The 17,026-nt window shown below is 41.6% G+C and overlaps 1 protein-coding gene across 1 annotated transcript in view; it reads right to left on the bottom strand.

Annotated features, from left to right (window-relative positions):
- Positions 1–16,431, bottom strand: part of SEC63 (SEC63 homolog, protein translocation regulator) — an 84,928-nt gene extending 68,497 nt beyond the window's left edge. Inside the window, exon 1 of the mRNA XM_003278922.2 lies at positions 16,020–16,431. Within this exon, the coding sequence (XP_003278970.1) occupies positions 16,020–16,143 (124 nt within the window). The 5' untranslated portion in view covers positions 16,144–16,431. The remainder of the gene's footprint in view (positions 1–16,019) is intronic.
- Between the last annotated feature and the right edge of the window lie 595 nt (positions 16,432–17,026).

Genomic DNA, 17,026 nt, shown 5'->3' on the forward strand with positions numbered 1-17,026 from the left:
TGTTGGCCAGACTGGTCTCTAACTCCTGACCTCAAGTTCCACCCACCTTGGCCTCCCAAAGTGCTGGGATTACAGGCATGAGCCACCGCCCAGCTAGTCCCAGTAAATCATTCCTTATAATACCGAAATATGCTTCTTAAAATTTTTTTTTATTCCCTGTGACTATAAAGCTTTCCCCAATTTTTTTGTTTTGAAAATATTCAAGTCATCATAAAAGTTGAAAGAATATTACAATGGCCAGGCACAGTAGCTCATGCCTTTAATCTGAGCACTTTAGGAGGCTGAGGCAGGAGGATCACTTGAGCTCAGGGGTGCAAGTCTAGCCTGGGCAACACAGGGAGACCTTGTCCCTACAAAAACTTTAAAAATTACCTGGGAGTGGTGGTATATGCCTACAGTCCCAGCTACTCAGGAGGCTGAGGCAGGAGGATCACCAGAGCCCAGCAGTTCGAGGCTGTAGCGAGCCATGATCACATCACTGCAGTTCAGCCTGGCAATGGCGCGAGACAGTGTCTCAAAGAAAAAAAAAAACAACTAAAACCTATTTTTGAAAACAAAAAGTACACTTCTGCCAGTATGGCTCAATCTTTTCCAAAACAGCTTTACCTTGTACTTCAAGTGTATTTTGTCAAAACCTAAAGCTGCAGATTACCTTATTCGATGTATAGAAAACATATACCACGTAACCTAACTGGCAAAGGCAGTTTTCATTATTAAACTAACGGTCAAAAAAACGCTCATGCCTGTAATCCCAGCACTTTGGGAGGCCGAGGCAGACGGATCACGTGAGGTCAGGAGTTCAAGACCAGCCTGGCCAACATGGCAAAACCCCATCTCTACTAAAAATACAAAAATTAGCCAGGTGTGGTGGTGAGCACCTATAATTCCAGCTACTGGGGAGGCTGAAGCAGGAGAACCGCTTGAACCTAGGAGGTAGAGGCTGCAGTGAGCCAAGATCATGCCACTGCACCCCAGCCCAGATGAAAGTACAAGATTGTCTCAAAAACTAAAAAATAGTTAAAAATAAAAATAATTTAAAAAAAAATTTTTTAAAAAACAATCTTTCCTTTAATCGTGGTTTGTTTCCCAGAATGTTTCAGAATATGCAAGGTATGAAAATAACCTGGAAGTGAAAAATTGGGAAACGCTGCTCTAGACGACCAAAAATAAAAGTCATCCAGTAATCTTAATCATTTTATTCTTAACTTGAATCTGAATAGTTAGCCATGATGTCTCATTCCCAAGGCCAGTTCAGAACCACTTGGATTTGGAATATAGGCTTCATAAGATTACATATTGTTCACCATCACCACCACCCAGGATACACAATCACAGATTACCTAAATCAGAAGGGTTACAGAAACGTGGGTCCTACTTACTTACACCTGTCCACTACACATACTCTGGCAATGGAGGAGGGAACCTAGAAGGCAACTGAAAATGTTCTTGAACTAAAAAAAAAAAAAAAAAAAAAAACAAACACTGGATCACAGCAGAACCACCCCTCTACCACCAAAGTTCACAATTCTCAGGAATGCCTGAACAATCTAAGTGCAAACCAATACAAACCAAGTAGTTCAAATATTTCAAGAGCTTTGTCTTCCTTAAGCAGGTACTTGACAGCAGCATACAATTATATACTATCTCTTTTCCTTTTATGGTACTGAAGTAAGTACTACAGAGCAGGGCTTTTCAACATCAGCACTACTGACATTTTGGACTATACAATTCTTATAATTCAATGTTTCTGTGCATTTTAGGATGTTTAGCAGCATCGTGATCTCTACCCACTAGATGCCAGGAACAGCTCCCCAGTGAAGACCAAAAAAATCTTCAGAAATTCACAAATGTCCTCTGGGACACAAAATTGCCCCCGATTTAAAGTGCACCCACACATACACACACACACACACAGCTACAGAGGGTTCATGAAAAGCAAGTTAAACGATATTACCTACCTATCAGGAACACAGGGGAAAGAAAGATAGGAAAGGTTGGCAGAATAAATGGATGAAAAAGCAACAATTGCCTTTTCCCATTCCCCTAAAGTATTCTTAAAAAAAAGATAGACTCGCTGCAGTATCTCTGAGTACTTACCTGGGAGGAGGGGAGGGAAGAAGGGAGAGGAGGGCCTGGGAAGCTTCATTATTAATTTACTAACCGCCCTGTTAGCTCTGTCCTCCTATTTTTCTTTTAACCTTAATCTTATAGTGATAATCCATAGCCTAAGTAAAAGGTTAACCAAAAACAGTACCTGGGACTTCTTAAAATTATTTTTTTTATTCCCTGTGACTATAAAGCTTTTCCCAATTTTTTTGTTTTGAAAATATTCAAGTCATCATAAAAGTTGAAAGAATATTACAATGGCCAGGCACAGTAGCTCATGCCTTTAATCTCTAATCTTTAATCTGGAAGAGAAACTCAAGTACTAGGAAAGTAAATAAATGCTAGCTAAGAAGGAAAGGCAACTTAACACACAAGGATGTATGTCCCACCAGAACTTTAAACACCACATACCCCAAAGTAATAACAATTCATTGAGCTGAAAGGGCGTCTGGAGATAAGTGCAGAGTGTCTTGCTCAAGATCGCAATGCTAGCCAGAGATTATTTTAATAAGATTTTGGGTGTTAATACAAATTCATAAAGAAAATTTGAGCCTGGGCAACATAGCAAGACCACATCTCTACAAAAAAATAAAAATAAAAATTAGCTGGGTGTGGTGGCATACACACCCATAGTCCCAGCTACTTAGAAGGCTGAGGCAGAGGAATCACCTCCTTGAGCCCAGGAGATCGAGGCTGCAATGAGCCATGACTGCCACTATCCACAGCCTTGGGAAACAGAGTGAGACCCTGTCTCCAAAAAAAAAAAAAAAAAGGGGGGAAGAAGGAAAAAGAAAGAAAATTTAGCATACAGTGGAAGAAAAAAATCCACCAATCCAACACCCAGATAGTAATCATTAATACCATTGTAGTATGTTTCCTTTTTAGTTCTATTTAGGAAAATATCTGGAAAAGGCAAAGGAGACAGGAGAGTTGGCGAGGTTGAAGGTACACCCTCAGAAGAGAAACAGCTCTGTGAAGATGCAAGCTCCAGCAACTGACTTCCCGAGGAATGAGCTTCATTCAATTAGAGGGCTGCCCTGCTGCTTCAATCAGGGCCTGTAAGGGCCCTTTTGCAGTGTTGACGATACCTGGTGCTTAGCCCCACTGCAGCAGCTGCCCAAGTGAGCTTCTCAAAGAGAAAAACGGGACACATAAAAGCCCACTTAAGGGTAGCATTTCTAGGATGTATCAGTGTACAAATTGAAAGAGACTAAAATAAAAAGCTGAAGTTTGTGTTAAGGTCGCATTAGCAGTAATTTTTAATTTTTAAAATTTCTAAACATTTCCCCGTGTTTAGATCATTATAAATATCACTTAATGACTACTAATAACCAAATGAATAAAGATACCACAATATACCTACCATTCTATAAGTAGATATATAAAATGTTTCTAATTTCTTGGTATTATGGATCTCCTTGGTCCTGTAAGTATTCAGAACACTCTATCCTTAGAACACAGCCCCAGAAGTATAATTACTAGGTTTAAGAGCTTTAACACTTTTATAACTCCTTTCTAAAAAAGCCAGTAGGACTATACATTCTTTTCAGCAGTTTCCCCGTTGGCACCACCATTCTCCAGCAGCCAGTATTAAAGCCAATTTTGATTCCTCTGTACTGAAGTTCAACGGCAGAGACTGTATCTTACCCACAGTGTTCACCCCTCCTCTTTCCAGTTGCCTGGAATAGAGGTGGCACTATATAAATATTTCTTGAGAATGATGAACTCTTTTATTTAACAAATATTTGGTGAATATCCACTACGTACCCAGACTTTTCTGGACACTGAGGATATAGAAAAAAACAAACAAAAAACCCTGCTCTCAAAGACCACAGCAATAAACAAAGTAAATTATATAGTATACTTAACCCTTGAACAACGTTGGGGTTAGGGGCCCTGTCCCCACCCCCTGCGCAGTCACAAATCTGCATATAACTTTTGGCTCCCCCAAAACTTAACTACTAATAGCCTACTGTTGACTGGAAGCCTTATGGATAACATAAACAGTTGATTTAACACATATTTTGTGTATGTATTATATACTGTATGCTTACAATAAAGTAAGCTAGAAAAAAATGTTAAGAAAATCATAAGGAAGAGAAAATACATTTACAGTACTGTATTTATTAATACCTTAAGTTTATGTCATCTGTTTACAAGTTGCAGACCTCGATCTACAGTATGTATAAAGCAATTCAACTTTTGCTGGTATTATCATGACTTTTTTCTTCTTCGGAGCATCACTAGTGGCACTCTGTATGAGTCCCATGGTGTTGCAAGGTTTATGGTATCACACTAAAGACAAAGAAAAATACAAGAGAACCTCAAGAGATCAATTTTTATGGTGATACGAATTTACTGAAGGGACAAACTGCTCACGCAGAGATGATTAGCGTCACACAATGTTTTAAGCAGATACTTGCAACATTTGAGCTCACTGCAATAGCAAAGAAGATGGCTATAAAATTATTACAGTCGTATACACTAGTTAACTTTATGCAGTTATGATTTAATACATTTCTCTCAACTGCAAATGGCTCCATGTCCTGTCTATAGTGTTTGTGTGCATAAGTTTTGATAAATTTTACCTTTTACAATAGATATGTGTTTCTTTTATGGTAGCAAATGATAAAGCTGACTAGTATCTACATATATTTTATGTATTTATAACATACCTTTTTCTTAATTTCTTTTTGATATTTCTAGGCTACAGTTCTTCTGCAAAACTTTTTCAAACTGTTACAAGTCTCCAAAAAGTTTTCCAATATATTTACTGAAAAAACTCCACATAAGTGGACCTACATAGTTCAAACCCATGTTGTTGAAGGGTTCTTTGAGAGAAAATTAGTGAGGCAGGGGTAAGAAACACTGCAATTTAAAATAGGAAGCTCAAGGAAGATGGCATCTGAGCAAAGACAACAGAGATGAGGGAAAAGGTAATGTGACTATCTAGAGGAAAAGTATTCCAGGCAAAGGGAGCAGCAACAGCAAAGGACTGAAAGAGTGTGTTTCACTGTGTTCAAAAGTGCAATGAAGCAGGTATGGCTGGAATGGAAACAGCAAAGTGATCAAAGAGACCATGAAGGACTTTACAGGATACTCTCTAAGACTTGAGCTTCTAGTCAGATGGAGACAGATCCCTGAAGAGTTCTGAGCAGAACTGTATGAGCTGACTTCTGTTATAAAGGATCCTTGCCAATATTTTGAGAAAAGACTACACTCAGCCAGGGTAGAAACAGACTAGTTAGGAAGCTAATGATAAACTAGGCAATAAACCAGGACAGTGGTGTTGGTGGAGTGATGAGAAATGGTCGGACATGATGTATTTCAAAGGTAGAGCCAAAAGAACATACTAGTAGTCTGAAAGTGGAGTATGAGAAACAGATGAATCAAGAGTAACTTCTAATCCAGTCCACCAGAGCTTAAAGGTAAAAATGTAAATAAAAAATAAACAATGACTCCCAAGACTTCTTTCCTGAACAGCTGAAAAGACAGTTGTGATTAACTGAGATAAAGGTTATGGGTCAAGAAGGTTGGAGGGGAGGGGAAGAAAGTAATCCTATCAATTTTGTGCATATTCATAGACAGATCTCTATTAGATATCCAAGTGGAAATGTGGGTTAAGCACTTATACACACAAGTCTGGAGTCTGAGAAAAGAAGTTCAGACTGGGCTAGGTGCAGTGGCTCATGCCTGTAATCCCGGCACTTTGGGAGGCCGAGGTGGGCATATCACTTGAGGTCAGGAGTTCAAGACTAGCCTGGCCAACATGGTGAAACCTGTCTCTACTAAAAATACAAAAATTAGCTGCAGGTGGTGGTGTATGCCTGTAATCCCAGGTACTCAGGAGGCTGAGGCAGGAGAATCACTTAAACCTGGGAAGTGGCGGTTGCAGTGAGCCGGGATCACACCACTGCATTCCAACCTAGATGACAGAGTAAAACTCTTGTCTCCAAAAAAAAAGAAGTCTAGCCTGGAAATAGAAATTTGGGAGTCTGGGAGTCCTCATCATATAGGTTGGTTATATTTAAAGCCATTAGGTTGGATGAGATCACCAAAGGCATAACTGTAGATGATAATCAACAGGACTCAGCCTTGAGGTATTCTAATATTAACAGGCCATCACAGTTAAACTATGTTCAATTAGTTACTCCATAAAAAATAGATTATAACTATACATCTTTGGTCAATTGATTTTTGACAAGGTTACCAAGCCATTCAACGTTGAACAGGATCTTCAACAAATGATGCTGAGACAACTGGATTTCCACATGGAAAAGAGTGGAGTTGGACCCCCTTCTCACATCATTTACAAAAATTACCTCAAAATGGATCAAAGACATAAGAGCTGAAACCATAAATCTTTTAGAAAAAAAATACGAACAGATTTTCATAAGCCTAGAGTTGCCACAGGATTCTTAGATATGACACCAAAAAGCCAGGCGTGGTGGCTCACGCCTATAATCCCAGCCCTTTGGGAGGCTAAGGCAGGTGTATCACGAGGTCAGGAGTTCGAGACCAGGCTGGCCAACATGATGAAACCCCATCTCTACTAAAAATACAAAAATTAGCCAGGCATAGTGGCACGTGCCTGTAATCCCAGCTACTCAGGAGGCTGAGGCAGGAGAATCACTTAAACTTGAAAGGTGGAGGTTGCAGTGAGCCGAGATCACGCCACTGCACTCCAGCCTGGGGGACAGGGCCAGACTCCACCTCAAAAAAGAAACAAAAACAAAACGTATTAACTGTAATTTCATATATAATTTTAATATAATTATTAGCTAACATTATAGCTATACATTATTAGCTATAATTTTTCTAAAAAACATAAAACAACAAGCACTGGAGAGGAAGGAACATTGCTTGTAGGAATATAACATGGAGTTACAACCAGCCTAGACAACATAGGGAAACCTCATCTCTATTTTAAAACTAAGGAATGTAAAATGGTACAGCCACTATGGAAAACAGTTTGGTGGTTCCTCAAAAACCTAAACATAAGGCTGGGTGTGGTGGCTCATGCCTGTAATCCCAGTCCTTTGGGAGGCCAAGGTGGGCAGATCACTTGAGGCCAGGAGTTGGAGACCAGCCTGGCCAACATGGTGAAACCACGTCTCCACTAAACATAGAAAAATTAGCCGGGACTGGTGGCATACGCCTGTAGTCCCAGCTACTCGGGAGGCTGAAGCAGGAGAATCGCTTGAACCGGGGAGGCGGAGGCTGCAGTGAGCTGAGATCACATCATTGCACTTCTGCCTGGGCAACAGAGCAAGACTCCATATCAAAAAAAAAAAAAAAAGGGTACATAGAATTACCACATGACCCAACAATTCCACTCCTAGGAATATCCTCGAAAGAACTGATAATGTTCACTGCAGCGTTACTCACAATAGCTTAATTACAGAAGGCAGCAGAGAGTAGTGGCTAACAAGAGATGCTTTGGCATAAGACAGAGTTGAGTCCAACAAACAATCTTCCACCTGGTAGCTATATGACTTTAGGAAAGTTGGTAACCTCCTCTAAGACACAGTTTTCTCATGAATAAAATGAGATAATACATGAATCCAGCTCAAAGTGCTACCGTGAGTGCATTCCACACTACCCACCTTCAGGCTAGCACTCACTCACTGAACAGCAGCAGAGCTGAGTCTAGATGTAACTCTGGAGTCTACTGAAGGCTTGCAACTTTCAGGGAAAGGCTTGGAGGGTAAATTAGGAAGGCTTTTGGTCAATTTTAGTTCCTTGGTTTGTACCTCCATGTTGGAGCTCAGTGATACCCAAAATATGGCATTTTGACATGCTGAATGAAGAAGCTGAATGAAGAAGCCTCAAGGTCTGACTTTCCTCCCTGCCCTCCTGATGCCCCCCACCATATCCCAAAGCCTTCATCTGCCTAAGTTCCAAACCCACCAAAACGAACAACTGCTTTTCTTCTCCTCCTGTAGGACCAAGAAGGTAACCACACCTAAACAGACCCTTCACAAGATAATGTACAAGTTAATCTCTGATCTCTGATCCATTATCCCTAGCAATCCTATCAACAGAATTCCTCTTCTCCCCCTTCCCATAACCTGTTTCACCAGGATGGTATATAAGCTTCTGAACTACATTGGGATGTGGGGAATCACTTTGTGGTTCGCCCCATGTACACATTAAATACATGTGTATGTCTTTCCTCCAATTAATCCAGCAAATCTTCAGAGGGCAAAAGGGAAGTTTCCCTTGGCCCCTACATCCACACTTTGTTTTCTAAACAATAAACTAAATGCATTTAAAAGAATTATTAGTTTATGCTTTGGGGCACACAATGTATAAAGATGTAATTAGGTGAAATCAAACACTGAAAGAGGTGGGAATGGAGCTATAAAGGAGCAGAGTTTTTATATGTCAAAGTTAAACTGGTATAAATTGAAATTACAATATTTAGGATGTTCAATGTAATCCCCATGGTAACCACACAAAAAGTTAACTACAGAATATACTCAAAAGAAAATGAGATGTGAGCAATGGCTCACACATGTAATCCCAGCACTTTGAGAGGCCGAGACATAGATCACTTGAGCGCAGGAGTTTGAGACAAGCTTGAGCAACATGGCAAAACCCAGTCTCTATTTAAAAATAAAATAAAATAAAAATAAGAAAATGCAAAGAAATGTTAACATTTCACTACAAAAAAAATCAGCTAAACAAAAAAATAGTAATGCAGGAAATAAGGAACAAAATGATATATGCCTATAGAAAACAAACAGCAAAATGACAGAGGTCCTTCTTTTTACTTTTTGTGTGTGACAGGGTCTCCTTCTGTCATCCAGGTTGGAGTGCAGTGACATGATCATAGCTCACTGCAGCCTCGATCTCCTGGGCTCAAGTGATCCTCCTGCTTCAGCCTCCTGAGTAGCTAGGACTAAAGGTGCGTGCCACCATGCCTGGCTAATTTTTTTTTTTTTTTTTTTTTTTTTTTTTTTTATTGTTTGTAGGAACACGGTCTCATTACGTTGCCCAGGTTGGTTCAAACTCCTGGACTCAAGTGATCCTCCCACTTCAGCTTCCCAAAGTGCTGGGATTACAGGAATGAAACACTGCACCTGGCCCTCCTTCCTTAACAGTAATTACTTTAAATGTAAATGGTTAAATGTTCCAATCAAAAGACTGGCAGAATGGATTAAAAGCACCTGATCCAACTACATCCATCTACAAGAGACTCACTTTAGATCCAAAGACACAAACAGATTGAAGGTCAAAGGACGGAAAAAATATTCCACGCCAACAGTAACCAAAAGATAGCAGGGTGGTGACTATAAGACAAAATAGACTTTAAAACAAAAAAGATTACAAGAGATAAAAGACATTATGTATTAGTAAGAGGTTCAATACAGCAAGAAGATATAACATTTATAAACATTTACGTATCTAATGATCATCAAAATGTACAATGCAAAAACCAACAGAACTGAAGAGAGAAACAGACAGTGCTACAATAATAGTTTCAGACTTCAATACACCCTCCATCCCCAAAAATGGATAGAACAACCAAAAAGAAGATAAGGAAATAGAGGACTTAACATAAACCAACTAGATCTAACAGACATATACAACACTCACTACCCAACAGCAGCAGCACACACATTGTTCTGAAGTGCCATGGGACATTTTGCAGGATAGACTATATGTTAAGCCACAAATTAAGTCTCAGTATATTTTAAAAGATAGATATCATACAAAGTATCTTCTCTGACCATAACAGATGAGTATGACCAATACAGATGAGAATCCTGAGATACACAGAAGTTAAATCAGTAACCAATACAGATGAGTATACTGAAACACACGCAAGTTAAATAACTTGCCTAAAATCACAGTAGGCTGCAGAGCCAGGTTTCATAACCAGGCAATTTTGAAAAAGTAAGGTTAAGTAAGTTTTAAAAGGGAAGATCAAGCCCCAAAAGTAAGATCAAGGAGTCAACAAAAACTTTTTTTAAATGATACATTTTATCTCAATTCAAAAGGAATTCTTTCCATAACCTACGGAAAGAATAAAAGCATGCTTTTGATTATTTGAAATTCTAATAATTACAAGCAATCAGTTATTTTCTCTTGTCAAATATACTCTCGTCAAATATACCAATGAAAGCCTAATGATATAAAACATTTAAAGTGATAACTCTTCTATTGTAAATCAAAAAAGTAGTAAACAAAATTATGCACTTACGAATAATGGTTGGATTGAAATTCCACATAAACAAAAGAACACTTCTCATTTTAAAAGCACTAGGAAAGACAAACATCAACAATTACCAAGAAAGCACAAAGTGGGCAGTGCACACAAAAGGTCACAGCACAGTATTGTTGGCAATACCAAAGATGGGTAGTGTTAAGGTAATTATGTGCAATTATTTCAAAATGTTAAGGATATCCAAATTACATAAGGCTCCAATCATGGCACAATGGTAAATACTCTGGAAGCCATTAATAGACAACTATGATAAATTGATTGTAAACTTGTATCATTAAAGTTGTTTGACAAAAATATCTGGCTTTTAACTCCCAGAACTTTACAGTACTGTTCTGTAAGTGCTTCTTAGCTATGTAAAATAAAAAGGCTAACACATTAGTTTATTGGATTTTGTTGTTGTTAGCAAAGAGCACATAGCAAAACAAATATACTACCTCCCAAAATGACAACTACAGCAAAAGACCATTACTAAGGAAGCTCTCCTCCAAGCAGCACTTCTCAAACATAGCTACAATTTAGAATCATATAGGGATCTTTAAAAAATACCAGTACATAACACCCACTCCAGACCAAATAAATCAGAGTATCTGGGGATGCGTACAAGTGTTTTAAAAAGTTCCCGAAGTGGGCCTGGCGCAGTGGGTCAAGCCTGTAATCCCAGCACTTTGGGAGGCCGAGGCGGGCGGATCACGAGGTCAGGAGATCAAGACCATCCTGGCTAACACGGTGAAACCCCGTCTCTACTAAAAATACAAAAAATTAGCCAGGCGTGGTGGTGGGCGCCTGTGGTCCCAGCTACTCGGGAGGCTGAGGCAGGAGAATGGCGTGAACCTGGGAGGCAGAGCTTGCAGTGAGCCAAGACCGCCACTCCACTCCAGCCTGGGTGACAGAGCAAGACTCCATCTCAAAAAAAAAAAAAAAAAAAAAAGTTCCCGAAGTGATTCTAATGTGTAGCCAGGGTTAACAATCACTATGACTATGCCAAGGAAGTCTAAGCCCTCCGTGTTATCATTTCATACAGAGCTTTTGTCCTTAATTGTCTGAAAAAGTATTCATTTTATTCAGCCAATTTGCAAACCAAGACAGTAAAACAAATAGGACCCTTTAACTACTAAAAGGGGTATTAATTATAAGTACACTTAGCTAAACATGTTAGGCAAAAATCAAGGCAAAAGGATTCCATTAATAATGTTTTAGATAACAGGTACGTTCAATTAACATGTCAAATATGCCAATAAACAAACTATTTCCATTTTTCAAACCGTAGATAGACTTTACAAGTTGTGAAACGGTGCTATGCTTTCTGGTGTATTCAAGAGCCCACTAATTCCAAAACTGCCATGCTGAAACAACTGTCAACCTTAAAAACTGAAAGTCCCAAATGTGTTGCAGAAAACACACACAAAAAAACCTCAATAAAGATTAGTTAAACTGGGCCGGGCGCAGTGGCTCACAGCTGTAATCACAGCACTTTGGGAGGCCAAGGTGGGAGGATCCCTTGAGGTCAGGAGTTGGAAACCAGCCTGGCCAACATGGTGAAACTCTGTCTCTACTAAAAATACAAAAATTAGCCGGGTGTAGTGGCAGGCACCTGTATCCCAGCTACTTAGGAGGCCGAGGTGGGAGAATTGCTTGAATCTGGGAGGTGGAGGTTGCAGTGAGCCAAGATCATGCTATTGCACTGGAGCCTGGGCGACAGAGCGAGACTTCATGCCAAAACAAACAAAAAAAATTACTTAAACTGAACTTTAAGGTTGTGTAACTGCCAGAGTAAACCTTTTCATGCTTTCATGCACACGCTATCTCTGAAAATACTGTCAGAAGTCTGAAATTCAAATGCATGCCTACATTTTTGTATTTGGCTACTTAACTGTTTCACAGGAAAACAAAATAAACTGAGCCTCAAAAACAAGTATTAAAATATGCTGTTGTGGCCAGGGCATGGTGGCTCACGCCTGTAATCCCAGCACTTTGGGACGCTGAGGCAGGTGGATCAATTGAGGTCAGAAGTTCGAGACCAGCCTGGCCAACATAGTGAAACCTCATCTCTACTAAAAATACAAAAATAAGCCAGGCATGGTGGCTTGCACCAGTTTTCCTAGCTACTCAGGAGGCTGAGGCGCGAGAATCGTTTGAACACGGGAAGCAGAGGTTGCAGTCAGCCGAGAACATGCCACTGCACTTCAGCCTGGGTGACAGAGCGAGGCTCCATCTCAAAAAATAACAATACTCATATATGCTGTTGTGTTTCCCCAAAACTGTACTACTGGGGTCCTCATCTTTTATTTAAAATCCTAAAGAACAAATGTGCTTCAGAATTTTTCAGATTTTAGAAAGATAACATAGCGTTTATACTCAAACAGACCCTATAGGGTCTAAAATGCACCAATAACCAAACAAATTAATATTCCAAGACAGAATATAACTATTTCCTAAGTGAGATAAAGATTATTAAGTAGCCTCCTGTCAGTATAAGTCGACAAATTATTTTGCAGCAAACTTCTGAAAAAAGTTCCTTATTCAGAGCTTTGAATGAAGCAGTAATTCAAGATTTCTCTTTCATATTCAAGATACTGCAACTGGGCTGCAGAATAAAGTCACTATGATTAAAACATCCTTTTAATACAACTGTAATCCTACAGAAACAACTCAAGTTATCAGGGTAAATCCAAGAAAAAAGTCCAAGCTGTGACCAACAATTTTCATAATGATTAGAATAGCATTTAAGTGTTCACCTTAATTTTCATAACACAATTTTGAGCAAGAGCAAACAAATACATCAAAATATGAATATTGACTAAGGCAAGCCTGAAGCAGAGAGCCGGATGTAAAACAGGGGCAAACTGACACCCATAATAGTTCACCTAACTTTCTATCTAGCAGTATGGAAACCACACAGGGCTCTGAAGCTAAGCGACCAATGTTCTAATCCCAGCTCAACCATACAGGAAAATTACTTACATGCTCTACCCCCAGTTTCTTTACCTGTAAATGGAGATAATAATAGAACCTACCTCACTGCATTGCTGGAGTGTAGTGGCACGATCTCGGCTCATTGCAACCTCCACCTCCCGGGTTCAAGCAATTCTCCCTGCCTCAGCCTCCCGGGTAGCTGGGATTACAGGCGTCCATCACCACTCCCAGCTAACTTTTTGTATTTTTGTAGTGGCGGGGTTTCGCCATGTTGGCCAGGCTGGTCTTGAACTCCTGACTTTAGGTGATCTGCCTGCCTGGGCCTCCCAAAGTGTTGGGATTACAGGCGTGAGCCACCGTGTCTGGCCAACCTCACTGCATTTTTAAGAAGATTAAATAAAGTAAAAGTTGAAGTCCATGATTTACAAATAGTATTAATTCCCTCCACCTAAACTACCACCACTTTTTCAAAGACACTTATATGCTGAAGGGGGTCAGGTATGACTTGTTGGCAGGGCGTGGTGGCTCAAGCCTGTAGTCCCAGCACTTTGGGAGCCCAAGGAGGACAGATCACTTGGTGTCAGGAGTTGGAGACCAGCCTGGTCAACATGGTGAAACCCCATCTCTACTAAAAACACGAAAATAAGCCAGGCATGGTGATGCATGACTGTAATCCCAGCTACTCGGGAAGCTGGGGCAGAACTGCTTGAACACAGCAGGTGGAGGCTGCAATGAGTCAAGATCAAGCCACTGCACTCCACCCTGAGCAACACAGTGAGACTCTGTCTCAAAATAAATAAATAAATAAATAGTATGATTCTTCTATGAAATCAGGTGAATTTTATAATACAAAACTCACCACAAAAATACGACTTTCAAATTTCAAAAATCCATCCTGACACAGTGGCTCAAGTCTGTAAGCCCAGCTACTCAGGAGGCTGAAGCGAGAGGATGACTTGAAGCAAGTTCAAGACCAGCCTGGGCAAATGAGACTCTCCCCGCTTTTAAAAGAAAAAAAGAAAAACTTTAAAAATCCAATGTAGATTAAAAAATGATGGCTAATTTCTGAAATCAGGGCAGTTTCTCAAAACACTTTTTTTTATACCTCTGTTCTGTCTGATCAAAACACATACTGGCCAAACCCACCGACTACTCTCCCAATACCTTTTTGTTTTCTACACTACCAATTGCACACACCATGGCCGTTAGGTGAAAATAAACTACTGAAAAGTGGACCCTTTTAACTTGAAATACAACAATCACAAGAATGGCCTAGGTTTGCAGATAAGAAAAGCCATTACAGCATTAAGACTTCACTTATACACAACCACTGCCCAAAGAACCTACCCAATTTTTTTTTCCTTTTTCAACATCGAGGAAGAATCTACACAATTTAAATGCACTTAGGAAATAAGGCACAACAGTCCAAGATCCAAATTTCATAAACTACCCATTGAGTAAAAAAAGTATTAAGACTGGTAACTTTGGACAGATTTTTGCATCTAATGGATTTTTAAACTTATTGTCAAATGTACAAAATGATGGAATCCTTTGTTACTATTTATCCTAAATTTATTTTAGTTCTATTCCAAGTCAAGAATGTTAGTTTCCTGCAGATCACATGGGGCGGGGGGAAAAAAGAATGTTACAGGACACTGAATCCATCTGAAAGTATAACAAGTTCTGAGCTGATTCAAGGCTTCACTGTTAACAACTTCCCCAAGTAGAGTATATAACCTGGACAACCTACACCTCCGGCATACCCAATTGAAGAGAAGATATTTAAGCAAGTTAGCACAGCTCTTGTGCAACAGAAAGCTTTCCCTAAGTTGTTAATACTCAAAACCTACTCCTTACTGTTAACACTACCATAAATAACCCATTAGGCCCTCGCAGTTACATCAGCTTTAAGAATATCATCTGCCATATGTCCTAGTAGAGTGCAACAAATGGATGCAAACATTACCCAAACATCAAGTGAAATATGAAAAGAATCTGTTATTCTGTGCTTTAATTCGATGTTGTTTAATGTGGAAAGCAAATCGACCCACTACCTCAAAATTCCCTACAAGATTAATTAAACGAGACTTAATCCTTCATACTTGCACTTTTCCCGTCACAAACAGGAAACTCCAAAGAAAAGGAAATAGAAAAAAGCCTATTTTTGCTAAGAGGAATAATGGCATTGCTTCCAACCCCCACAGTGAGTGAACAAATGAAAAAGCAACGGGAGGAAGTGACAGGGATAGGCGGTGGAGAGCTCGATTGGAGTCCTAAGCATGCCACCCGGCTCAGAGATGCCCTAAAACATCTGTTAAGAGCAGCTGCAACAGGGAAACGGGAGTCGGGGGAGGAGGGCCGCGAACTGGAGGGACTGAGAGTTGTGCCCGCACGTTCAGTCTCTTCCTTGGCCAACTCTTTGCTCACCTCCCAAGTCCCCATCCCGCTTCCTCCATAAAGAAAAATCCCCAATAAAAGCAGAGGCAGAGAAGACAAAGAGGCAGGAGGAGGCTGCAAGGAGCGTCCACAACAATGGAGAAGATGGAGCGAGCGAAACTCCTGAGGACAATGAAGGGAGGTGGAGAAGCGCCGAGGGAAATGCCGCTGACCCGGGCCCCGCCAGTGGCGGACGCTGGACACAGGCCGGGCCGCACCGTCCGTGTCACCCCGGACGCCACGGGCTGGGGCCGGGCAAGCGGGCGCCGCAGGGCCTGGGGGCGCTGGCGGGGCCTGCGCGGGTGCGCGGGCAAAGGCCGGCGGGACTCACCGGCATTCTGATCTCGGGGCCAGAGGTAGTATGTCGCCGGGATCACGATGAGCCCCACGAAGGAGGTGAGGAAGTAGAAGAAGGTGTTCCCACTGTCATCGTACTGGAACTGCTGCCCGGCCATGGCACCCCCTCCTCCGCCTCGCTCTTCTCACCGCCGCCGCCACGACCACGCTCTGCACTCCCGCTCCCAAAGCCCCGGCCCGAGTGGCGTAGCTTGGACGCTGCCGCCGCCGCCTCTCCTCCCAGCCCCCACGCCACTCTCACGGACACGCCGCCGCCACCGCTGCTGCTGCCGCCGTCGCCAGCTCTCGCGAGAGGAGATAGTGCCCGCCCCGCTCAGTTTTCCCTCCCCCTGCGTGTCCCCATCGCGCTCGCTAAGGGAGACGTGGCGAGCTCAACGGTGAAACTCGGCGAGGTCTCGCCCTTAGCCCCGCCCTAACGTCAAAGCCCCGCCCCCTACTCCTCCCCCAGGGCCCCGCCCCTAACCCCTCCGCCGCTCAGTTTCCCAGCGCCCCACGCCGGATTCCGGGGGTGGGCTTATAAGATCCCAACGAACGCTTCCTGCGGGAGCAGCGGCCGCGGGCGGTTCATCTGGCTGCGCAGGGATCCCAGTTATTCAGAGAAGAGCTGAGGCTTAGCCTGTCCTGCCCTCTCGATAATTCCCCTGGTTGATCATGTTTCCTTGGATTCTGGATCTGCTCCTCCAGCCCCCATATTTTGGAAACAAGTGTCATTTAGAATAGGGGGTGGGAGGCCGGGCACAGTGGCTCACACCTGTAATCCCAGCACTTTGAGAGGCCGAGGCGGACGGATCATGAGATCAAGAGTTCGAGACCAGCCTGACCAACATGGTGAAACCCACTCTCTACTAAAAATACAAAAATTAGCCGGACGTGGTGGCGCGCTCCTCTGTCTCAAAAAAAATAATAATAATAAGGGATGGGGAGGTGTGGGTTGCGGGAGGTGTGGGTTGCAGCTGTGTTTTCAAAGCAATGTTTACTATC

The sequence above is a fragment of the Nomascus leucogenys genome, chromosome 3 (genome assembly GCF_006542625.1).
Source record: "Nomascus leucogenys isolate Asia chromosome 3, Asia_NLE_v1, whole genome shotgun sequence".
NCBI lineage: Eukaryota > Metazoa > Chordata > Mammalia > Primates > Hylobatidae > Nomascus > Nomascus leucogenys.